The sequence below is a fragment of the Oryctolagus cuniculus genome, chromosome 19 (assembly GCF_964237555.1).
Source record: "Oryctolagus cuniculus chromosome 19, mOryCun1.1, whole genome shotgun sequence".
In the NCBI taxonomy this organism is placed as follows: domain Eukaryota; kingdom Metazoa; phylum Chordata; class Mammalia; order Lagomorpha; family Leporidae; genus Oryctolagus; species Oryctolagus cuniculus.
In genome coordinates this window covers 40,632,690-40,658,863 of record NC_091450.1, presented here as the reverse complement: position 1 = coordinate 40,658,863, position 26,174 = coordinate 40,632,690, and the positions used below count along the sequence as shown (strand labels likewise).

The window sequence follows — 26,174 nt, the reverse complement described above, 5'->3', positions numbered from 1 at the left end:
GACTGCAAAACTGGACCAGGATGGCCTGGAGCCAGCCCAGCAATCGATTCACAACTGGGCCGGTCTTCAGTGAGTCACCAGGCAGGCGTGGGAAGTCCACCCCACGCTGGGAACAAGGAGATACCCACACTCAGCCTGCCCCAGGCACCGTGTGGACTCCTGCTGTGAGCGCAGGGGCCACCAGCTCCCAGGCCTCTGCGTCTGACCGGCCCGCACAGACGCCCCCACAGATCACTACCCGCGCGATCTGGGGCAGCCACGAGTACACAACCCAGCGCACTGGGCACCCGAAGACGCTTTACACCAAGGAGGCAAACACTGCGTAGAAGGAGGAAGGCAGATCTCGGCTGGGAGGTGGGGCGGGGCTAGCACAGACCACAGAGAGGAAGCAGAGTCTGGAGGCCAGAAACCACATCTAAAACCCCCAGGGCTCAGGGCCCTCCACAACCCGCGCGAAGGAGGGGCAGTTTCCCTCCAGCATCCTCAGCCCAGTGGTCTCGAGCACCCACCGGAGGAAGACACCAGGAGTGTAGGCAGCGTCACCGATTACAAGCCTACGAGGATAATGAGAAGCCGGGGCCACTCGGCAGGCTGCCCAAGATACTGATTAAAAAATACCTGGCATCTCTACAGCACACTCACTGAGTGCTCATTTAACAGATTCAAAGCATTTTAATAGCTATCTAGCACTTGATTTAATAAGCAGAAGAGTTGAGAAACTCCAAGAGGTAGGTACGTATTATCTGTCTCAGAGACAGGTAATTTGGGGCCAGCAGATTCTCGGTGATGACTCAGAGCGAGGCGGGAGCACCAGCTATTAATCCAACCACCAGAAACGCAGCCCAGGGACCTGACCCCCACCCGGCACTCCGACACCTCTGTAATATCAGCAGAGGAGCTGCCTGTGTTTCCATCTGGGGGCTACACTGAAGTTTCTCGAAGGTCCACAGGTAAAGAGACGGGATTACAACACGCTAGCGTTTCGTGTAGTCATCCCTGCTTCAGCGAGTCCCGGCTGCACTGTCATAAAGAGGAATTCCCTCACATCGACCGCTTGCTTCATCCGGCGGTGCAAGCCTAGGGCAGGGCAGGCTGGCTGCACGTTTAAACCGTTTGTTACGGATGTTTTGAAATGAGCACTCTCTGGCCGCTGGCAGCCAGGAGTGCTGCTGTTGGCGTCTGTGGGATCACCCTGAACCCCGGCGTGCGCTGCCAGCTGTGTCTCGGTGTGTTCGCGTCATTCCGACTGTGCTCATGCTGTCCTGCGTGTGGCCAGCAGGACTCTGAAGAGGCTGCCCTCGGGCCCCCGTTTCCCAGGGTGCCCCTCAGCAGACCACCACAGGCTCTTCTTCCTACCTCCCCCACCAGTCTCTCCCCTGGGAGCCCCGGTTTCTTTTCACAGGAGCGATTACCAAAGGCCCCAGACCCGGGCAGGAGGGCTGCTTATTCACTTGAGAAAACAAGCGGCCGTTTTGCAACACTGAACTTTGGTCTCTGTGGTCTGAGCAGTCGTCCTCCTGGGGACGGCCTCCGCTAGGGATGGGGAAACCACAGCTTGTGGGTAAGGCCCTGCCCACAGTCAGTGCAAGTTAACAACAGCTAAGCACTGATATATATTTTTTTATTTGACAGGTAGAGTTATAGACAGTGAGAGAGACTGAGAGAAAGTGAACCCTGAGAAAGTGAACCAACAGAAAGTCAACCGTTGGTTCACTCCCCAAATGGCCGGCACGGCCGGTACGCTGCACCAATCCGAAGCCAGGAGCCAGGTGCTTCCTCCTGGTCTCCCATGCGGGTGCAGGCACCCAAGGACTTGGGCCATCCTCCACTGCCTTCCTGAACCACAGCAGAGAGCTGGACTGGAAAAGGAGCAACCAGGACTAGAACCCAGCACTCATATGGGGTGCCAGCACCGCAGGCGGAGGATTAACCGAGTGAGCCACGGCGCCGGCCCCCTAAGCACTGATTTTTTTTTTTTTAACAGAGTGGAGAGAGAGAGAGAGAGAGAGAGAGAGAGAGAGAGAGGTCTTCCTTTGCCGTTGGTTCACCCTCCAATGGCCGCTGCAGCCGGTGCGTTGCGGCCGGCGCACCGTGTGATCCAAAGCCAGAAGCCAGGTGCTTCTCCTGGTCTCCCATGGGGTACAGGGCCCAAGCACTTGGGCCATCCTCCACTGCACTCCCTGGCCACAGCAGAGAGCTGGCCTGGAAGAGGAGCGACCGGGACAGAATCCGGCGCCCCGACCGGGACTAGAACCCGGGGTGCCGGCATCACAGGCGGAGGATTAGCCTAGTGAGCCACGGCGCCGGCCAGCACTGATATTTTTTAATAACTGTTTGAAAACAAGAAACCCCGAGGAATATCTCATGCCATGTGAAGTTACAGCAATAGCCAATACAGGAGAAAATAAAGACATCCCGTGTCCCCCGACGGAAACCCACCCCACCTCCGGTGAGCCGGCACTGCTCGAGCAAAGAACACTGCAGAGGAACCAGTGTTCGTGCGGTACAGGCCATGCGACACGCTCGGGCAGGAAACAGGGTGGGGGGAGAGCAGACAGACAGGGAAGGGGAGGGAGAGAGGGGGGGACAGGGAGAAGATGATGTATGAGTTTTATTTAAACCATGATTCACACTATTTTTAAAAAGCATGACATCAGAGACAAGTGGAAATGTGAATACTGAATAAGTGACCACATTAAGGAAGAATGGTCCATCTCTCCATAGCCGGACAATGGTAACGTGGTCCTTATCTCTGAGAGACAGACAGTGGCCTATGTAACAATGTCTGGAATCCGAGGGGTGGGCAGGGGTGGGTGGAAGACACAAAGGTGTGCGGGGTTCCTCAGAGCATCCGCCTAGTCCTGCACAGGCCCGAGATTTCTGTTTGTTAAGTAAGTAGCAGTTTCCAACCCAGCGAGCCAGGCCCGGCTGAACTCTCTCGCCTCTCTCGCTGGCTCGCAGGGCTGCAGTGAGAGCGACAGACGCCGGGTATCTGGGACAATCTACTCCCTCACAGTTCTGGAGGCCGCAACCCGAGACGAAGGTGTCGGCAGGACTGTGAGGAGGGTTTGCTCAGGCCCCTCTCCGTGCTTCTGGGAGATGGCCGACTTTTCCCCACGACTCTTCACATCACCTCCCTTCGACGTCCGCACCCACATTTCCCCTTCTTGTAAGAACGCTGGCCACTCCAGATGGGGGACCACCCTAACGACCTCATTCTAACCTGGCAACCTCCAGAGAGATCCTACCTCCAAACCAGGTCCAGTTCTGAGCCTCTGGGGGTTAGGACTTCATGTGAATTTTGAGGAGACACAATTCAACCTACCCTCAGGGTATACTTCAAGGGGGGGTGGGGGGACCACAGTAAAGTATCACCACTGGGGGGAAGCAGATGGCTGGGGACCAAGGGGAAGTGCTGCATCCTCTCAAATGACCCCAGCTGTACAGCAGGGGCTCCCCCGTCTCAGGCCTGGGCCCGCGCTCCTTACCAAGGCTGGCGGTGGCCTTCTTCGGCTGCCCCAACCTCCGCTCTCCGCGCTCTCCCCAGCTGCCTCCCGCCAGGAGTGACAATGACTGTCCTTCAGCCCCAGGCAGGTCTTCCGTCCTTGTTCTGTGCACTCCCCTTCAGGAAACTCTTGACACACATACCCCTCACCCCCCCACACCAGTCAGACCCTAACGTGGAAACTGGAGCCTCTGCCTTTGCCCCAGTTACCCTGAATTTCCCCATCACAGGACTGATCAGTCCACATGCCTTCCCCACTGGTCCACAAGCTAACAAGGCAGGGACCAGGCACGCGTGACCCACCAGCGACTCTCCGCTGAGCTTGCTCAGGGACTGGCCTTCAGTCAGAAGCATACACAGGGGTGAGGAGGGAAGCAAGGAGAAAAATGTGACAGAGACAGCAGCTAAAGGGTGTGAACGAGAGAGGGAGAAATCTGGAGCGAATCCACTTGGTTCCGGAATCTGCTCCACCAGGACAGGAACAGCGGCTCCTCCAGCTCAGGTCGGCGGCGTGGGCTCAGGCTCACTTGCTCCTCAGATCTCTGACAATTCCTGTTCCGCAGTGTAACCCTTGGGTTTTCTTTAGACTCCCCCAACATCACGTCCTACGTCCTGCGGCTGGGGGCCATCGGAGCAGCTCCACTCAGCGCTGGCAAAGGAGGACTCCTAGGCTCTCTTCTCTGCAAAAGCCCAGCACGGGAGCGGGCTTCTCTGGCGGGCCAAGCCCCTGGGCTTGCTTCCACCCTGACAGTCAAAGGAAGAAAGGGGTTGGCGCCGCGGCTCACTAGGCTAATCCTCCACCTTGCGGCGCCGGCACACCGGGTTCTAGTCCCGGTTGGGGCACCGGATTCTGTCCCGGTTGCCCCTCTTCCAGGCCAGCTCTCTGCTGTGGCCTGGGAGTGCAGTGGAGGATGGCCCAAGTGCTTGGGCCCTGCACCCCATGGGAGACCAGGATAAGCACCTGGCTCCTGCCATCAGATCAGCGCGGTGGTGCACCGGCCACAGCGGCCATTGGAGGGTGAACCAACGGCAAAAGGAAGACCTTTGTCTCTCTCTCTCTCACTATCCACTCTGCCTGTCAAAAAAAAAAAAAAAAAGACAAAGGAAGAAAGGGGGCATCCCAATGGCTGCCTTCTGAGGTGCGCCTCTGTTTAATCTGAGCACAGTACACCTGCGCCAGGGCGGCCAAAACAAAGCACCACACTAGCGGTTTCAGCGAGAACAATTCCTTTTCTCACGGTCTGGAGATCATGGTGCCAGCAAGCCTGGTTTCTCCTTGACCTGCACACTTCTACGTCCTCACACGTCTTTCCTGTGTGTCCGAACATTCCCGCCTACGAGGACACGGGCCTCATTTCTACTTACCTAACTAAAAGCCCCACCTCTGCCTACGTCACAGCTGGGCTGGGGACGGGAGCATGACTCTCATGAAGTTCCGGGAAAATTCCTTAGTTTAGGTGCAGTGTCCCCCATGACAACACCAGGACTTCCCTCCCAGGACAGACACCAGGGCCGGGGGAGAGGAAGAGCCACCATGATCACTATTGTGCATAAGAGGCCGTGGCACCTGCATAGCTCACCTGTCTGTCACAGGAGAGAACCACGTGAACCATGTGCCTGCCGGAGACCAGGCAGACGAACAAAGGACACCCAGTGCGACTGAGGGAAGCTAAGAACTAGCAACCTTCTGATCTGGTCCTGATACCAAGCCAAGCTCTAAGACACACACCGACTCGAAAGGCAGAGAGACGGAGATCTCCCGTCCTCTTGTTCACTCCTTCAAACGCCCACGACAGCTTGGGCTGGGCCAGGCCCACCTCAGGAGGCAAGAACTCCATCGGACAGAAACCCAACCACCTGCACCATCACCTGCTGCCTCCTCGGTGTGCATCATGAGAAGCCGAGCCAGGACTCCGACGCAAGTGCGTCAAGATGCTCGAGTGGGGTCTTAACCCCTACCCACTGCACACTGATTTGGTTTTTGTTTTTAAAGCAGGTGAGGACCAGTAAGCTCACCTCCCTCTTCCAGCACCCTGACAAGCAGCTCTGCAGCCCAGCGGCTTAGCAAAATGAATCGCTGCGCTGGGGGCGGGGTGGGGAGGGGAGGATACTTGGCCAGCCAGTACAGACCACACGTTCTCATGTGACACCTCCAAACTACAAAGCCATCTTAAGTCACTACATGCGTCCCTTGTCCTAATGCAGCAATGCACCTATTTATAACAACACTGAATAATCCAGTCTCCCTGATGTATCCCAGTATTAGGAAAAGAGGAAGCGAAGCACAGCACTACATATACTCAGCCACACAGGGCAGCAGGCAGCTTGCTGAGGACCTAGCCGATGAATCAGAGTCCACAAAGACCCCTCAGCCTGGACAGCAACCGCCCAGTGTGCTGACCTCAGCCAGGGCGGCGTTCCTCAGGCTCAAAGGGACTGCCGAGGCCAGCCAACCCAAGCGCTCCCTCACACTTACAGGAAGGTCACATAATTTGAGTGCTGACTGAATACTTGTGAATGAGATCATTTTATATGAAACTGCTGGTTTCTCTCACCTTTTTCTATTAAAATCTGTTAGCAAGGGACCATTTCACTCCAATTTATTTTTATTTATTTTTTTATTTTTTGCCAGGCAGAGTTAGACAGTGAGAGAAAGACAGAGAGAGAGTTATGAACAGTGAGAGAGAGACAGAAAGAAAGGTCTTCCTTCCGTTGGCTCACTCCCCTAATAGCCACTACGGCCAGCGTTGTACCTATCCAAAGCCAGGAGCCAGGTGCTTCTCCTGGTCTCCCATGCGGGTGCAGGGGCCAAGCACTTGGGCCATCCTCCTCTGCCCTCCCGGGCCATAGCAGAGAGCTGGACTGGAAGAGGAGCAACTGGGACAGAATCTGGCGCCCCAACCGGGACTAGAACCCAGGATGCCGGCACCTCAGGCGGAGGATTAGCCTAGTGAGCCGCGGCGCCGGCCCATTTCACTCCAGTTTTAGGGATGCTATCCAGAATGCAGACCACCCAGAGGAGCTCTCCATGGCGGCACGGTGTGGCCAAGCACACGTCAGGCCGGCCTACATCATCGGGCACTCCAGGAAGCCACGGGACAGGTATCTGTGAGACTTAACCAGGCAGATGGCACAGACCCGCTGCACCCCCACAGTGCATGAAGCCAGCTCGGGGGCAGCAGTCTCTGGTCCCAGGCGCCAAGACTCCATTCTCCCAGGGCTCTGGCTCCACACCTGGTCGCCGGGGGATGCTAATGTCTGGGGGAAAGACAGTCTGGTTTTCCACACAACTGCCTACTGCGATCTGTAGAAACCTGCAGGCTCCATGCAGCACAAGTGCCACAACCCTCAGCCCGTGCCTGTGGAGAGGCACAGCCAAGAGGCGGCAGAGGCCTGAGATGTGGGCCCCAGGCTCCCCAAGGGGGCAGACACCCAGGAGCCTGGAGAAGCATGCTCTGTCTTCTTAAAGCTCTCCTCCAACACCTGACAGAGTCTAAGTTCTCAGCTCCTGAAGTCCGACTTAAATTCTGGGGAACATAACTGGGACGTGTTGTTAGGCAACGTGTCCCTCCAAGTTCTGTCTTCAGCAAGGAGGTAGGTGGTGGTGTGGGGGCAGCAGCAGGTGGCAGTGTGGCGGGAGGGACGGGGGATGGGCTGGTGGAGAGTGCTCCTGAAGCTCTTCTGTCTCCTTCGGTGTGCATTCAAACTCCTCCCCAGCAAAGCTGCATTTTTTAAGTGCCATCTTTGCAGGTCAGGAAGTGCCAATGCACTGCCCCCAACAGGGGCCTATGGCACGTAAGGCAAGATCACTCAGGTTTTCCCATCTGGTAATGCTCCAACCTATGCCGACGTTGTATCACCAAAAATATAAAACCAAAGACAACGGACTTCGATGTAATTAGGTGCTTCCGGATACTCGGGTGTCCAGTCCGAAACAAAACACTCACAGGTATTAGGACTATGGGGGAGGGCATCTCTTTCAGACAGCCGCTCAGTCACCCTACTGGGAAGCCCACCCATCAGCAAGCCCCACTCAACAAAGACTAACAAAGCATCTCTTATGGCACAGGCACTGCTGTGGGTTCTGGGAACCCAGACATGAGAAAAGTCCCTGCGTTCACCGCTTAAACTGTCACCCAAGACGACAGACGAAAAGCAAGTACAGGCCAGCGCCACGGCTCACTAGGCTAATCCTCCGCCTGTGGCACCGGCGCACCAGATTCTAGTCCCGGTTGGGGCACCAGATTCTGTCCTGGTTGCTCCTCTTCCAGTCCAGCTCTCTGCTGTGGCCCGGGAGTGCAGTGGAGGAGGTCCCAGGTCCTTGGGCCCTGCACCCCCATGGGAGACCAGGAGAGGCACCTGGCTCCTGCCTTCGGATCAGCGCAGTGCACCAGCTGTAGCGGCCACTTGGGGGGTGAAACAACGGAAAAAAGGAAGACTTTTCATTCTGTCTCTCTCTCTCACTAACTCTGCCTGTCCAAAAAAAAAAAAAAGAAAGAAAAGAAAAGAAAAGAAAAGCAAAGCAAGTACAAAAAAGTACATGGTAGCTCAGACGGCAAAAGCAATGCAGAAACAAACCAGGGGTGCGGATGGGGGAGATGGTTGGTTTTTTAGGAACTCACCAGGGAACACATTCTATTAGGTTGCAATAATTCAAATTAAAAACAGTGGGGCGGCCGGCGCCGTGGCTCAATAGGCTGGTCCTCCGCCTTGCGGCGCTGGCACACCGGGTTCTAGTCCTGGTCAGGGCGCCGGATTCTGTCCTGGTTGCCCCTCTTCCAGGCCAGCTCTCTGCTGTGGCCAGGGAGTGCAGTGGAGGATGGCCCAGGTGCTTGGGCCCTGCGCCCGCATGGACCAGGAGAGGCACCTGGCTCCTGGCTTCGGATCATCGCGATGCGCCTGCAGCAGTGCGCCAGCCGCTGTGGCCATTGGAGGGTGAACCAACGGCAAAAGGGAAGACCTTTCTCTCTGTCTCTCTCTCACTGTCCACTCTGCCTGTCAAAAAAAATTATAAAAAAAAAAAAAAAAAAAACAGTGGGGCCAGCACTGTGGCACAGCAGGTAAAGCCTCCAGCTGCAGTGCCAGCGTCCCACACGGGCGCCATTTCAAGTCCCAGCTACTCCACTTCCCATCTAGCTCTCTGCTACGGAATGGGAAAGCAGCAGAAGGTGGCCCAAGTCCTTGGGTCCCTGTACCCAGGGGGAGACCCTGAAGAAGCTCCTGGCTTTGGATCAGCCCAGCTCCAGATGTTGCAGTCATTTGGGGAGTGAACCAGCAAATGGAAGACTACCTCTCTCTCTCTCTCTCTCTGCCTCTGCCTCTCTGTAATGTAACTCTTTCAAATGAATGAATAAATCCTTAAAAAAAAAAAATACACAGTGACTAACACTGACAAAAAGGAACTTGAAGGAAAGGATGATGCTGAGTTTTTAAAAAGAAAAAACCCGTAACTACTATTTTCAGAAATAAGAGATATGACACGCATGGGAAGACAGACACTATTTAAAAAGTAGGAGACAGGGAAGCCTTGGGAATCTGTCATCCAGGAGAACAGACACACGGACCAACACTGTCCCCCAGGAGAACAGAGACACACGGACCAACACTGTCCCCCAGGAGAACAGAGACACATGGACCAACACTGTCCCCCAGGAGAACAGAGACACACGGACCAACACTGTCCCCCAGGAGAACAGAGACACATGGACCAACACTGTCACCCAGGGGAGCAGAGACACACAGACCAATACTCACTGTCACCCAGAACAGAGACACATGGACCAATACTCACTGTCACCCAGAACAGAGACACACAGACCAACACTGTCACCCAGGAGAACAGAGACACACGGACCAATACTCACTGTCACCCAGAACAGAGACACACAGACCAATACTCACTGTCACCTAGGAGAACAGAGACACATTGACCAACAGTGTCACCCAGGGGAGCAGAGACACAAATCAACACTGTCACCCAGGAGAACAGAGACACACGGATCAATACTCACTGTCACCCAGGAGAACAGAGACACACGGACCAATACTCACTGTCACCCAGGAGAACAGAGATGCACAGACCAACACTGTCACCCAGGAAAACAGAGATGCATGGACCAACACTGTCACCCAGGGGAGCAGAGACATGGACCAACACTGTCACCTGGGGCAGCAGAGACACATGGACCAATACTCACTATCACCCAGGAGAACAGAGACACACAGACCAACACTATCACCCAGGAGATCAGAAACACACGACCAATACTTACTGTCACCCAGGAGAACAGAGACACATGGACCAATACTCACTGTCACCCAGAACAGAGACACACAGACCAACACTGTCACCCAGGAGAACAGAGACACATGGACCAATACTCACTGTCACCCAGAACAGAGACACACAGACCAACACTGTCACCCAGGAGAACAGAGACACATGGACCAATACTCACTGTCACCCAGAACAAAGACACACAGACCAACACTGTCACCCAGGGGAGCAGAGACACACGACCAATACTTACTGTCACTCAGGAGAACAGACACACACAGACCAACACTGTCACCCAGCAGAACAGAGACACACGGACCAACACTGTCACCCAGGAGAACAGACACACACAGACCAACACTGTCACCCAGGGGAGCAGAGACACACAGACCAATAGTCACTGTCACCCAGAACAGAGACACATGGACCAATAGTCACTGTCACCCAGAACAGAGACACACAGACCAACACTGTCACCCAGGAGAACAGAGACACACGGACCAACACTGTCACCCAGGAGAACAGAGACGCACAGACTAACACTGACACCCAGGAGAACAGAGACGCACGGACTAACACTGACACCCAGGAGAACAGAGACGCACGGACCAACACTGTCCCCCAGGAGAACAGAGACACACGGACCAACACTGTCACCCAGGAGAACAGAGACGCACAGACTAACACTGACACCCAGGAGAACAGAGACGCACGGACTAACACTGACACCCAGGAGAACAGAGACGCACGGACCAACACTGTCACTCAGGGGAGCAGAGACACACAGACCAATACTCACTGTCACCAGCAGAGCAGAGACACACAGACCAACACTGTCACCCAGGGGAGCAAAGACACACGGATCAACACTGTCACCCAGGAGAACATACACATACAGATCAATACTCACTGTCACCCAGGAGGAGACCAACACAAGTAAAAGTGAAATTTACTCCAAGAAATCCACATTCAACTGACAGAAATGTTAGATGGAAAGAAGAAAAGCAAGGGGAGGGAATGCTGCCCCAAAAGCGTGCGTGTACGTGTGTGACATTTTCCATATCTAAGCAGACGACTGTCCAACTCCCGAGGGCCTGCTAGAGAGACCCACCCCAGTACACAGCTTTACGACTGCAGAGAACAGAGATCGGGGAAGTCTCCAAAGCTCCCAAGCAGGAGGAGAGAGGCTTCCCAGGAAAAGACACCACAGGGCTTCAGACCTCTCAACAGCAGCCAGAGAGACCCTCACAAGCCCAGGTCAGGGCAGAGGGTCCCAGGCCAGACGGGTCAACACTAACAGGGATTTAGTTCCCACTGAGGAGCAGGGATGAACCAGCGATACGGACACCAGCACTAAACAGCAGCAGCCAGAGGGAACACAAGATGCTCCAGAAACACAATCATCATAAACACCACGGTACTAGCTATGCATGACACCTGCAGCCATAAAAAATAAGAGATTCATTCAAGAAGCTTGAGTACCTATGTTAAAAGACTGCATGCGGCTGGCACTGTGGCACAGTGGGTTAAGCCTCTGCCTGCAGTGCCGGCATCCCCATATGGGTGCCAGTTTTCTGATTCAGCTCCCTGCTACTGTGCCTGGGAAAGCAGTGTGAGATGGGCCAAGTGCTTGGACCCCTGAACCCATGGGGCTCCTGGCTCCTGATTAGCCCAGCTCCAGCCATGGTGGCCATTTGGGAAGTGAACCAAGAGATGGACCTCTGTCGTAACTTTGCCTCTCAAACAATTAAATAAATCTTAAAAAAAAAAAAAAAAAAAAAAAAAAGCCCGTGTGTGGATGTGAGAAGTCTCTTCCTCATAGCAATTCCGTATCTAATAGTGGTCAAAGACTGGGGATAGGGAAGCCCCTGGCAATCTGCCAGTAGCAACATGACTGAAATGGCCACAGGACATTGCCTGCATGGATAGGGCGGGGGGGGGGGGGGGGGGACGACCATGAGGCCTAGGCTCACTGGTTTTACTACAAGACCCTAAAAACTGTTCAGCTCTGTAAATGACCTACATACACTGTGTGACAAATACTGTAACTTACAAAACAGACATGAGGGTGGCAGGGAGGAGAAAGAAGAGAGGACCAAGGAGGCAGGGGACAACACTCGAGCGAAAGCGACAGAGCCCAGCAGGAAGGGCAGACGGCTCTGCACAGCAGGCAGAGGAGCACGGTTTAAATGGGGCTGTGGAGAGAAACGGATTCACAGTCACCAGAACCCTGGGGACGACTCCAGATCATTCACTAAGACACTCAAGAACAGGACAAGCCATGTGGGGAAAGCACATACGCTGAATGGCTTCCCACTGCACACCGCGAGGGAAGGGACACAGGAGCAAACAGGAGGTGGTGTGGCGGGGGGGTGGGGGGTTTGGTGGCTGGAGGGGCCAGGAAGGGAGCTGGAGCTGAGGGAGGAGGGGCGGGGGCACAGACCCAGGCGGACAGCGACATCTGCACTGGTGCCCTGCTCCACTTGCTTTTTAAAAGGCACGCCCGTGAACCGGGGGCACACGTGTGCAGATACTGCCAGGAGCGCACCAGCCAGCACGCGCTTCCTGACAGGCACGTCCATCACAGTGGTGTTTCAACATCTTCTCTGTTCACAAACGAACATTCAGGAGTTCGTGATTACATCTCTTGGAAGTCAGAAATATTTCTATCACCTCCAAATCAATGGTATGGCTTTATTTCACAGGACTCAGAAACTCAACAGTTGTTCTTACAAATTAAAAGAACAATGGCTTTGTGGTTTTGTTTGGTTTTTTTGTTTGTTTGTTTTGTTTTTTGAGCCTTGTAATGGAAGCTCACATTGTGGTTTCCTTGGAACTGATTTTATGCTACATGGTTTCCAACAGTTAAGGAGAAGCAAATGCAGGGAGGAGAAGGGAAGGGTCAGGCGGATGCACCTGACACTCCCAGGCGCCCTCTCCCTGCAGGGCAGGGCAGCTGGGCACCGGGTCCCTCTCCAGGACTCCATCTGCCTTGGGCTGGCGCTGCAGGACTGAATCCCGACTTCACTTCCCCGGGCTCTCTAGTTCCATGGAGGATTCCTCCCAGCACCCACAAGGTCAGCCTCAATGATCAGGTCTTTTATTAAAGTGACTTTTACTTTCACTAAAGAAAACACAGCTGAACTGCAGGTTCCAGATGCCAGCTGCCGCGGTCCTGTGCCTGTGCTCTGGGGGACTATCCTGGTAAGTGTGCTGTCTGTTGGTGTCTCACAGGCAGTGGGCGTCTGAGCATTGCATTTTAGTAACAGTCTCAGGGGAGAGGCAAGAGGGGCCTTGCTCCGCAGCAGGCGGGCCTGTGGCCGCAGCATGCTGGTCTGCTCCAGCGAGAACCCCAGTCCAGATGCCAACCACCAGGCCGGAACAGTAAGAGGAATTTTTCCCTTCTCAAAGGAACCTAGGATACTGGAAGAATTTGCAGGGTGAAACAGACTTCAAGTTCAGCAGCTAATCTGAGAGGCCACAACAGATCACAACACTTTGGTTTTGGCAGAAAAACCTGAAACTACAAGATTGCAGAACTGCTAGCTGGTTCAAAGGGGATTTTAAATGCATATGGTGGTTGCCAGCACATCCTCCTCTCTTCCGGGTCTGAGATGTCTTAGAGAGAGCTACTTCCTATCATTAAAGGTTGCAACTGTAGCCTTGGCCAGCATATTTCACTTGTGTGGTACAACAAACACATGGGTTAGGATGACCCTTTTAAATTTAAATTACAATGGGGGCCAGCGTTGTGGCACAGGGGGTTAGTGCCCTGGCCTGAAGCGCCAGCATCCCATATGGGTGCTAGTTCCAGACCCGGCCGCTCCACTTCCGATCCAGCTCTCTGCTATGGCCTGGGAAAGCAGTAGAAGACGGCCCAAGTCCTTGAGCCCCTGCACCCGCATGGGAGACCTGGAAGAAGATCCTGGCTCCTGGCTTCAGATTGGCACAGTTCCTGCCATTGCAGCCAATTGGGGAGTGAACCATCGGATGGAAGACCTCTCTTTCTCTCTGCCTCTCCTCTCTCTTTGTAACCTCTGACTTTCAAATAAATAATCTTTTTTTTTTTTTTATTTGACAGGCAGAGTTAGTGAGTGTGAGTGTGAGTGTGAGTGTGAGAGTGAGAGTGAGAGTGAGAGAGAGAGAAAGGTCTTCCTTCCCTTGGTTCACTCCCCAAATGGCCGCAAGGCCGGCATGCTGCGCCGATCCGAAGCCAGGAGCCAGGTGCTTCCTCCAGGTCTCCCAAGCGGGTGCAGGGGCCCAAGCACCTGGCCATCCTTCACTGCCCTCCCAGGCCACAGCAGAGAGCTGGACTGGAAGAGGAGCAACCGGGACTAGAACCTGGCGCCTATATGGGATGCCAGCACCGCAGGCGGAGGATTAACCATGTGAGCCATGGCGCCAGCCCCAATAAATAAATCTTTAAAAAAATTTTAAATTACAATGGTTTCACTTTTAAATAATGGCAACTTCTCTTTCAAAAATCACTACTGCAGGACAAGTGCTGTGGTAGCAGGTTAAGCGAACACCTGTGCCAATGGCATCCCACAGGGGCACCAGTTCTATCCCAGCTGTTTCACTTCCTATCCAGCTCCCCGCTAATGGGAAATCAGCAGAAGATGGCCAAAGTGTTGGGGCCCTTGTGTCCACATAGGAGACCCAGATGAAATTCTTGGCTCCTGGCCTTGCCCCAGTTACTGTGACCATCTAAGGAGTGAACCAGCAGATGGAAGATCCATATCTCTCTCTCCTGTCTGTAATGCTGCTGCCTGCCAAATAAATTAGCCAATCTTTTTTTTTTTTTAATTCATAGAAGCTTACAAAAAAATCTTTTTCTCCTATCCAAAGCATATGTTACCAAAAAAGAAGAGTCTATGATATTCTTAAACTCACTGCTTACACAAGTTTTATAATGCAGCTGCATCGAGACAGTTCTCTTTCTTGCTCATCGTAAGAATATTTTGTATATATTAATACACCCAATAAAGCTTAAAAAATAAAACCTACTGAAAAATATAAACTGGTCTACACCTACTAGGCAATAGCCCAATGAATAAGCTTAGAAAAATAAATGCTCTTTGAAAGCAAGAAGCTAATAACACGAGATCACACTGGGAGGAAAAACCCTGCAAGGCGCTGCCCAGGTCAGGAATCGGCAAGCACGTCTCCCAGGGGGCCTGGAAGCACCCGTGCACTGCACCTGCTCCAGCTAGTCATGACTCAGGCTGCAGTGGGCTGCCGCCTGGCACATCCACGCCACGAGGCTCTCAGTCAGCGCTGGCACGTGTCAGCCTCCCAGCTCACAGTCTGACTGACTGTTCACACGAGTTATTTATAACAGGTAAAGAGGCTACTGCTTATACCAAGCCCCAGAGAAGGAGCTGCGGTTCAAGGCACACCTCCCGCGGGGGTCCACAGCCTCTGCCCGCGTGCAGGAAAGCCCTCAGCACCACACTCACTGGTGGTGCTCAGGACGGGGGCTCTCCTCAGGCCTCAGCTGTTGCCGTTCCTTTAAGATGTTCTTTTCCAGGTCTGCATCTAACAGAAGCTGAAACATGTGTGATGAGGGGAGGGGGTTGGCATCCGCACTGCACTACAAATGCAGATTTCAGGGCCACCTCCAGAACCCACAGAGGGGACGAGCCTGCCTTTCTACAGAGGCCTACGCGACCCTGGTGACAGCAATTCTGTTTTACACAGACATCCTTACGTTCTCCCGAAGCACTCCCAGCTGAACTGATCCCCGGCTGGAATTCACATCAAAACAGTGGGAAGGGTGCAGGTGAAACAAGATGGATCAGGAATTTAAAAAATGGTGGCTGCTGGGGCAGGGGAGCTGTAGTATTCACGCCTGTGCATACACGAAATTCCGCAGGCGGCATCAGCAGACAGATGAGAACACACCCCAAGTCCCCGAGCTCTCCCAGGGACCCACGGAGGACATTTTATCTGAACCTCGGCCGATCTGAGTTGTCTACAATCCCTTTCAACCATTTCCAGTGTGGAAAGAGCTCCTAAAATAATCCTCACATCTCACAAGGCTGCTCCCGGAGACAGCAAATCAAGCCCATCCTCCAGACACCCAAAGCTCTAAAAAGAGAAATAAGACGCTCCCAGCACGACTGTGACACGATCAGCACCACAGAAATGGCCGCTGGAATACTCGTGGAGGTGTCACACGGCCTGGGTGGCAGGGAGAAACATGGGCAGAGTCTTTGCAGCTCATCCGTCTCAAAGAAGTCCCTGTCCCTCCAAAATCACAGCCCCCAACACCAAATACCAAATGTAGCAAGGAGATCAAAAGTCTTGTCGCAGGGTCGGTGCTATGGTGCAGCGGGTTAACGCCCTGGCCTGGGGTGCTGGCATCCCAAATGGGCACCGGTTCTAGTCCCGGCTGCTCCTCTTCCAACCCAGCCCTCTGCTATGGACTGGGAAAGCAGAAGATGGCCCAAGTGCTTGGGCCCCTGCACCCACATGGGAGACCTGGAAGAGACTTCTGGCTCCTGGCTTTGGATCGGCCGTTGTGGCCAACTGGGGAGTGAATCAGTGGATGGAAGACCTCTCTCTCTGTCTCGACCTCTCTCTGTAACTCTTTCAAATAAATAAAATAAATCTTAATAAAAAATTTTTAAAAAAAAGTCTTGTTGCAAAAATGTCCCAGGAGCCCCAAGCAACTCCGGCTTCGTTTGCAGGATCATTCTTCAATAAGAGAACCAGGGCTCCCAGGAGAAATGCGTGATTCTAGGGCTGAGGCAGGGAGCATTCAAGATGAGAATGCCAGAAAGTTAGCAAGTGTGACAGGGTCGGGGTGGAGGGTAAGTCATCAGGACACATGGAGCCAACCGAAGAGCTTGGAATGGCCAAAGCTGGGATAATCTGAACCACAAAATAAATAACATAATGTTGGACGGCGACCCACAGCCTAGGACTCCACACATGCACACAACAGCAATTCAGACGTCAGTGGCAGAGGCAAATCGCCCCTGCTGAAGAACTCCGCATGACCTCGACAGACACCGCCCCTGAAGGAGGGGAGCGTCACTCGGCACCCCCAGGAGCAGACCCTGCCAACACCCTGTACGGAGGAGCAGCAGAAAGCCCCTCAACGTGCCCTCCGTCAGGTGCCCAAGAGCCACGCCACAATGGAAGGCACGTGAAGGTTTTCCTCCCCAAGCCCATGCCATCGTCCAATCGTGAGAAAACCCTCACTGAGGGTCAGTCTGTGAACTCCTGACCCGAGCACCCCAAAACCGTCAGGGGGATCAAAGAGGAGATCGGAGGTGCTGAAGGAGACGCTGACAACTAACATCACGCGCTCCCTGGAAGAGGACGGCGGCACTGGAGACGCCAAGGGGCTCTGAACGACACAAGCGTGTGAGCTGGGGACGCACGCAGGCTTCTCAGGCGTGGCCTGCGCACGGCACTCACATGAATGTTAACATGGAGAACTGGAGCCAGCTGCACAGGAACTCCCCACTCCACCTCTGCAACTTGTGTGTGAGTCTACAACCTGCCCAGAGGAAAACGGTGAGCATCTGGTTTTCTTTTTTAAAGATGTATTTCTTTAGTTGAAAGTCAGAGTTACACAGAGAGAGAAGGAGAGGCGGAGAGAGAGAGAGAGGACTTCCGTCCGATGGTTCACTCCCTAATTGGCCGGAACGGCCAGAGCTGTGCTGATCCAAAGCCAGGAGCCAGGAGCTTCCTCTGGGTCTCCCACGCAGGTGCAGGGGCCCAAGGACCTGGGCCATCTTCTACTGCTTTCCCAGGCCACAGCAGAGAGCTGGATCAGAGAGCTGGATCAGAAGTGGGGCAGCCGGGACTCAATCCGGCACCCATATGGGATGCCAGCACAGCACTGCAGCCAGCAGCTTTCCCTGCTACGCCACAGCGCCGGCCCGTATTACCTGGTTGTAAATCCTGCAAACTGCCTTGTTCCAGGGGAAGGCCTGTGGCTGGATGGAAAGTGGAGTCTGAGGAGAACAAGAGGCTCTAACTCGTGCCCTCCCCCCACACACACACACACGGGTGTGACGTTTTGTTGAACTCTGCTCTCCCACACCATCTCCATCACCCTCACTTACACCCTCTGGATGAGCGTCTACAACCTTTCACACCGGCACCAGGCAGACACTAAAAATACCAAGGCCGTGAGGCACAGTCCTTGCGGTCCTGGTGCAGAGAGCGCACGTCAAGAAACAATGGTGAGTGGCCGGCGCCGCGGCTCACTAGGCTAATCCTCCGCCTAGCGGCGCCGGCACACCGGGTTCTAGTCCCGGTCGGGGCGCCGGATTCTGTCCCAGTTGCCCCTCTTCCAGGCCAGCTCTCTGCTGCGGCCAGGGAGTGCAGTGGAGGATGGCCCAGGTGCTTGGGCCCTGCACCCCATGGGAGACCAGGAAAAGCACCTGGCTCCTGGCTCCTGCCATCGGATCAGCGCGGTGCGCCGGCCGCGGCGGCCATTGGAGGGTGAACCAACGGCAAAGGAAGACCTTTCTCTCTGTCTCTCTCACTGTCCACTCTGCCTGTCAAAAAATAAAAATAAAAAAGAATAAAAAAAAAAAAAAAAGAAAGAAACAATGGTGAGGAGTGCTGCTTGCCAAGTACGCATGAGAGGTCAGGCACGATGAATCCAAACCTTTGGAACACACAGTCTATCCGCAATTTTCTTGTAATTTACTTATTTATAACCCATAAAAATGGTGTTAGTGTTCCAATGTATTCTTTACTTCAAAGTCACACAAGTCACGCTTTTAAAATGACGACATGAGAATAAACGAAAACCCAAGTTCCACAGCCCAGGGAACACCCTGTTCCACAGGTAAGTGCTCTAGAGCCTGTGAGGGGCAGCCACCTCCAGGGCCTGGGCCAGGACAGGGAGCCCAGCGGGAGGGAAGCAATGCGACAGCACAGGGGTTCAGCCACCACCTGGAATGCCGCATCCGACATCGGGGTGCTGGTTCCAGTCCTGGCAGCTCTGCTTCTGATCCAGCTCGTGTTAACGCATCCTGGGAGCCAGAGATGACGGCCCAAGTGCTGGGGCCCCTGCCACCCATGCGGGAGATCTGGATGGAGCTCCTGGCTCCTGGCTCTGGGCCTGGTGCAGGCCTGGCTCTTGCGGGCATTTAGGGAGTAGACCAGCAGATGGAAGGGGTGTGTGTGTGTGTGTCCATTTGTTTGTCTGCCTTTCAAACAGATAAAAATAAGTGACCATTTTTAAAAACGGAGTGGGGCCAGTGTTACAGCACAACAGATTAATCCACTGCTTATGATGTCAACATCCCATATCAGAATGCTAGTTCAAGTCCTGGCTGCCCTATTTCCGATCCAGCTTCCTGCTAATGCACCTAACAAGGCATTGAAAGATGATGCAAGTACTTGGGTCCCTGCTATTCATGTGGGAGACCAGAATGGAGTTCCTGACTCCCAGCTATGGTCTGACACAGACCTGACTGTTGCAGCCAGGAAAATGGAAGATGGATCAATCAATTGGTACGTGTCTTTCTCCCCTCCTCCATGTTCTGCCTTTCAAATAAATCTTATTAAAAAGAGAGAGCAAGGTGCTAAAACTGTGGCGTAGTGGGTAAAGCTGCTGCCTGCAGTGCCAGCATCCCATATGGGCACTGGTTTGAGGCCCAGCAGTTCCACTTCCAATCCAGCTCTCTGCTGTGGCCTGGGAAAGCAGTGGAAGACGGCTCAAGTCCTTAGACCCCTGCACCCGCGTGGGAAACCCAGAAGAAGCTCCTGGCTTCAGATTGGCCCAGATGCAGCTGTTGCAGCTGAAGAGTTAAAATTGTATATGTGCAGGTGTAAAAAGTTAAGCTTAAGCTTACAGGTTTAAACCTTCCTGGTACAGCTGTAAAAAATAAGACAGAGTAGCACCTTGGCAGTAGGGACTCCATTTTGGAGCACTTGAGACTGCATTCTGGGAAAGCACCCCCCCACCGTGAGACTCTGGTCTGAAACTCTGATCTCAAATAGTCGGACAATAGCAGTGCACTACATCACCCTTGGCAATGCACAAAAACCCCCTAGCATGACTGCTCAAGCTTAAAAGTAGAAAGGTTGCACCTGGGTTACCTGGGCTAATAATAAAGATGTGATTTGTCTGTGTCTTACATTAATGTCAAGTCCTAATTGCTAATTGTAAGATTGTAACTGGTATTGTCAAGATTATGATAAATATTAATTTCACTTAGGTTTTAGGTTATGTTGACCCCAGTAACCATATACTCTCTTTTGATTTTATGTACTCTCTTTTGATTTTAGCAGCTGTGTATAGCAACCGTGCATAGCAACCATGTATCCCCCCCTTCCCGGTTTTGCGGTTTTTGCCTTTATAAACCCTAACCTTTGGTTATTCGGGGCTGCTCTGTTCATGTATGATCAGACAGCCCCAGCATGCTGGATAATCAATAAATCTTTAACCCTTTGCTGGTTGCATGAGAGAAAAGTCCCTTGGAGTCGTTCCTCAGGCGGTGGGCTTTTTCAGACTCTAACACAGCCATCTGGAGAGTGAACCAGCAGATGGAAAACACACCTCCCCCACCCCCCTAAAAGAGAGGCTGCTGTAATAGGGAGAATGTACAGAGAGATGAAAAGTGGGGGCCTGCACACAATGTTTTGCAAACTGTAAGCAGATCAATTTAGTCCTTAAGAAAGTGCCATGAAGGTAGGGAGTGGCAGCAGGAACAGACACCTGGGGGCCATGACCACCCTTGATGAGCTGGAATCAGATGCGGGGAGCCAGGGACCAGGTTAGCCATAGCACAGGGTTCCGGCACATCTACTTGAGGGGACAGGAACTTAAGACTCAAAACAGAAAAATAAGCACACACACTAAAATGCGGTACCTGCCAAACCATCCACCAACAGGTAACGTCTGCCGTGCCCATGCACGCTCAGGAGGGCAAGAGTATGGGTCACTCTTGCAGCTGGGGAGGAGAAATGCCCGAGACCAAGAGGGACAGGGAGAAGGATGGGCACTTATGCTGTGGTTTTGGGCCCCTGGGACTTCTGAATCTCTAAATCATATGGGCTTTGGAAATGCTGTGCCATGATACGCTTTACAATTTAAAAAAATAACTGTTTCTTAAATGCCGAGGCTATTTTTCTGATACGCCTGGTTTTCACAGCAAACAACTGCAGGGCCAAGGCCTGACCAACAAGCCATCTGCCGCCACTCTGAAGCGCGTCAGTATTTTGCACACACGCTGACTTTATCTTATTTCCCTGGCCTTCTTCTGAAACAGTATCTTCCCAATGAAGACTCACAGCAAAGGCAGGAATCAAACCTAAAAACCACGCCGAGGGGCCAGCTTTGTGGCACAGTGGGCTCAGCCCCAGCGCAGATGCTGGCGTCCCTCTCGGAGTGCCAGTTCCAGTCCCAGCTGCTCTGCTTCTGATACCCAGGTTCCTACGAACGCACCTGGGAAAGCAGATGATGGTGGTGGCCCACGTACTCGGGTCCCTGCCACCCACGTGGGAGACCTGGATGGATTTCCCGGCTGCTGGCTTCAGCCTGGCCCAGCCCTGGCTGTTGCAGCCACTTGGAGAGTGAACCAGCTGGCAGAAGGGCTCGCGCTCTTGCTCTCTCCTTCTCCTCTCACTCTGCCTTTCAAATAAATAAACCTTTTCTAAATTAAATAAAAAACTAACTCAAGTGCAGCATTATATTCCAGACAGGAAATGTGTGTCCAGCTTCTCCTTTCTGTAATAGATCTACGAGGAAAACATAGCTAGTACATTGCAAAGGTGCTAGATTTTATTTAAAAGGGAGAGGGCAGGGAGAAAGACCAGCCGCGTTCGTCTCAGCCGCCGCCACTGTCCACGGGGGTCTACCGGCCCCAGGCTTGTCTCGTCGCAGCCTTCAGGGACACTTCACCCAAATGCGCAACTGTGTTTGCGATCCAGGAAGCTTACGATTGCTCATGGTTCCTTTAAATAAATTAAAACCAGCAATTGTTCCACACGCAAGAGCTTTAGTCATCTTGGAGTTTAAAAACAGGTTTGTTACATAAAAGGAGACTAATCCAGATCGCCCTAAAATTCTCGCAGAGTCCCCAACCCCACAAATGTCCACACGGTAGAGAACCGGCTTATGGGCCACAGAGAAGTGATGGTGCGTATCAGGCCATCAGTGCCCCCTTGTCCATCATGTCGAAACGAGCCAGAACACGACCCGTCACACCACAAGCTATTCTGAGCAACAAGGGTTTGTTTAAACCCAGTAAATTCTTTTTTTTTAATTTATTTTTTTATTTTTTTGACAGGCAGAGTGGACAGTGAGAGAGAGAGAGACAGAGAGAAAGGTCTTCCTTTGCTGTTGGTTCACCCTCCAATGGCCGCCATGGCCGGCGTGCTGCGGCCGGCGCACCGCACTGATCCGAAGGCAGGAACCAGGTGCTTCTCCTGGTCTCCCATGGGGTGCAGGGCCCAAGCACTTGGGCCATCCTCCACTGCACTCCCTGGCCACAGCAGAGAGCTGGCCTGGCAGAAGGGCAACCGGGACAGAATCCGGCGCCCCGACCGGGACTAGAACCCGGTGTGCCGGCGCCGCTAGGCGGAGGATTAGCCTAGTGAGCCGCGGCGCCGGCCTAAACCCAGCAAATTCTTAAGCAGTACATGGTACGCGGCTGCCACTCACACCACCTACCGTTAGCCAACTCCACAGTAACCCGCCAAGCTCGCTGTGAAATCTAAGGCAATGCAAGAAACCTGTGTGGCCGAGTGGCAGGGCACAGCGACCCGGCCCCACCTTCCCAACACCTCTTCAGGCTCTCATCATGCCCGATGACAGCCACAGCCTACGGAGCCAGCAGAGGCCAGCGGGCGGCCCAGGCCTGCAAGCCGTGGCACGGCAGGGGGAGATCTCCCCCCTAGGTGAAATGCGCAAGCCCAGGTGTGATCGGTCTGAGTTTTACTCTCAAGCGGACAAAAAGGCGGGGACTCTTCTTACACGTCCATCTGCAAGGACCTTCAGAGCTCTGAGCATCCCTTACTTACAATGGTGTCTTTTTTTTTTTTTCCTTACTTGCACCTGCCCTTTATCTAAATGACACGGCCCACAGGGGACAGAGAGGAGGACCCAAGGACTCTAAATTCCAAGAGAAGCGCATACTGGTATCAACGAAACTGTAGGGATCTGGTAACTTCAACGCCAACGGGCTACAAAACTGGACAGACTTCCTCTTCCCGGGCAAATGAGCGTATTTAGTGAAAGCAAAACTGGCATCAAACAAAAGCCCATTACAGCCATCCCAACCTTCAACTAAATTAAATCAAACCGTACAGCCATAAATCGTCAAAGAACCTGCTGAAAATAATTCTTACGTCTCAGAAGCTGTTAAAACAATCACAAAAATTCACACTCGGAAAAGCACTTCCTTTTCGCGATGCAGTGTGTTTGACCTGAAAGGAGAGCCCGGGTCTCCTGGGTTGCCGCCGAACCAGGAGCCAGGTCCCACCGGTCTCCCTGCCTTCGGTGGGGGACTCTAGCTGGAGCTGCTAAAAGCCTCCTCTGTGCTCCAGGACCTCATACATCGCAGAACAATGGAGGCAGGCGACCAGGTCTAACCAGGGTCGGGACCACAGTAAGGAGCGCGTTCACAGAGGCACCTACGAGACCCGGCTCCACTCCGTGTCCCGATTTGTGAGCGGACCGGAGGCTCTCCCAGCAGGCACCGAGGTGTCCCTGCAGGCGAGAATGACCGGGGAAGGGACTGGGCTGTCATCTCACTGGGGTGATCCAACTGTGTGTGGGAACCGTGGACTTTCTCCTTTTACATAAGCGCCCTTAGGAGGACCGGGGAAGTCTCTGTCTCCATAGCAACGAGGGCCCTTGCAGAAATACAAGGAAAACGGCCCCGGAGAGGGACGGTCACGGGCTCTGCTCCCACAGCGCCCACGGGGCCCCGGGTGAAGTTCCACCTGGAGAAGGCAGCCCCTGCCTGCTCGGCTCCACGACGCTTCCGTGTGCACACACCTCGCTCCACTCGCTGGGTGGTGGAGACACCCTGGATAAGTGGACTCCCACTTCAAAGCTGCACTTTAATCAACTGCCTTGTTTCTTCATGCAAATAGGCTGGCAAAGGATAAAACTCAAGGTTTTTTTTTTTTTTTTTTTCTCCATTTTTGGTAAGAAAACATCCTCTGAACAGCGTGAACAGTACGCAGACGAAGGGCAAGGAGGCAAGACTGGCGAGGGACCCGTCCTTACAGAAGACGCCCAGCCCCGCCTTGGGGTGGAATGCAGGTCCCTGGACCATCAGAGCTCCAGTGATGCTGCCAACGTGCAAATGCACCTTCATCATTTCCTATCTGTTCACAGAAGACGCCTGTCTCTTCACTGCTGAGCTCACTAATTAGCTTAGAATAAAAGCTTCTTTATTCTTCTTGGTCGAAGGTACCTGGATCAGTCTGAGCTCCACCTCGGTTACCAGGCCTCAGCCTGTCTTCTGGATGGAAAGACAAACCCCGAATCCAGAACTGTGCACCTTCTCCACTGGAATCTACCCCCAGGTACCCGTGACTCCCGAGCCGCGTGTCTAACCACACACACCTGCCCTCAGAGGATCAGCATTTGAAAGGGAAATCTTCGAAGCTGCTGCAAATTAGCAAACATTTCCTCACGACTTACGCAAGATCTGTCACTGGCGGGCTCATTTTCCTCATTGACAACACCCCAAAAAAAACGCAGTGTCGATAATCCAGGCCTCCATAAAACGGCAAAAGAAGTGCATCAATCTAGAAACTTCTCAGATCCCCTCCACAGAAACAGTCCTCCTCCACTGCGCTCCTCCGGTGCCGACGTTCAATATCAGTATGGACAGCCTGAAATGCCAAGCTCGCCACCATTCCACACGATCGTTCATAACCTCACAGGTCTCTCTGGGGCTCTTAGCCAGGCTCCCTAGGCACATCTAACAGCAACCACTCTTCTTATCTCCCGCATCAGGACACAGAATTCACCTTAAGCGAAATCTCAGGCATCGGCAGCCAGGTAAGGGGACTCAATGGAGCTCGGGAAATAATTACACCAGGCTCTCACTGGAGATTTGTTTAAAAAAAAAAAAAAAGTGTATTGGAGATACTCCCACATTCTGCACCCAATTAGAACTACTCTAAAATAACTCTTGGCCTCAAAAGCATTTCAAAACCAGTTTCGAGACTTGAAGGCAAACCATCACTCAACCAGGAGACTACAAGCTCCGCCTACAATTTAGCTGGTCGCCCCGAGTGGGTCATCTGACCCCAAGGGTTCCCGGTATCTTCAACTTGCAAAGCGAAGACCCTGGAATGCATTCTTTTTAAGGTCTCTTCCAGCAATAAAATTCTATGAATTTATGGAATTTCAATCTCTGCCCCGTTTCAAAGATAAGCAGCGTAATGCCCAGTTAGCCTAGATTTTTTTTCCTTTAAAAAAAAAAAAGACTCAACTTGGGAAGCTTTCTTGGGTTGAAGCTGTATTTAGGAAAATAAACCTCAAAAGAAAACGATATGGAGAAAACGGGGGAGCGGGGGAGGGACCTCCATCACCCTTAGGCTGGTGTGTCAAAATAAAACAGTAATATTTATAGCTGCTCCCCGCTCCTCCCGAGGGACTCGTTCCGAATAAAAAGCACGGCGTTCTAAAATCAATATACAGAACTGCAGGACAAGTTGCAGGGAGCGAACTCGGCACAGCTCTCCGAGGCCTGTGCACGGTCAAGGGTGATGCAGGCGAAGCCGCGGGGCTTTATCACAGCCGGTGAGCGACGCACCCGAGGCAGGTGACGTCCGGGAAGGGAAGCAGGACCGAGCCACCCACCCACCGACCCAAGCGGAGGACCTCCGGGGCAACAGGTCCGGGGCCCGCGGCCGCACAGCCCACCCGGGCAGGGCTGGGTCCCCGCCCCCGCGCCCGCCGCAGCACCGCCTCGCGCCCGCCCCCGCCCCCCAGCCCCAGCCCCACGCCCCTGCGGCAGACAAGCGCCCTAATCCCGCGCTCTCCGGGGCCTCCGACCCCGCGCCGCGTCCCCGCCGCCGCCGCCGCCGCCGCGGGCCCGCTCACCTGCACCTGTTTGCGGAAGTGGCGCGGCTCCGCCACCGCCGGCGAGCAGGAGGAGCAGCAGCGGCGGCAGCAGCAGCAGCGGCGGCGGCGGAGGCCCCGGCATCGCGCCCACCGCGCGGCCTCCCGGGCGCGGCGCGCGGGTCGCCTTCCACAGGGTCCGTCCGGCAGTCCGTCCGCCGGTCCTGCCTCCCGACGCCGCCTCAGCGGCACCCGCGCCGGCTGCTTCGGAGCACGCACTGCTGCGGCCGAACCTCAGCCCGGCTCCTGGTCCGCACCCGCCGCTCCGGCCGCAGAAACAACATCCTTCCCGCCCGCCCGCCCGCCCGCCTGCGCCGCCGCCGCCGCCG

General features: G+C 53.8%; 1 protein-coding gene and 1 long non-coding RNA gene across 4 annotated transcripts in view; both read right to left on the bottom strand.

Annotated features, from left to right (window-relative positions):
• Positions 1-26,125, bottom strand: part of LMTK2 (lemur tyrosine kinase 2) — a 90,187-nt gene extending 64,062 nt beyond the window's left edge. The window contains exon 1 of one of the 3 annotated variants that reach the window (XM_051839022.2): positions 25,834-26,125. In XM_051839022.2, coding sequence (XP_051694982.2) covers positions 25,834-25,930 — 97 coding nt within the window. In that variant the 5' untranslated portion in view covers positions 25,931-26,125. Of the gene's footprint in view, positions 1-25,827 lie in introns of all 3 variants that reach the window. The other 2 variants (XM_051839021.2, XM_051839024.2) reach the window with 2 other exon arrangements.
• On the bottom strand, positions 4,905-11,513 carry LOC138846982 (uncharacterized). The gene is made up of 2 exons (XR_011384537.1): positions 9,483-11,513; positions 4,905-9,412 (listed from the first exon to the last, which is right to left on the bottom strand). It is a non-coding gene; the product is annotated as an uncharacterized lncRNA (long non-coding RNA).
• Positions 26,126-26,174: the final 49 nt, after the last annotated feature.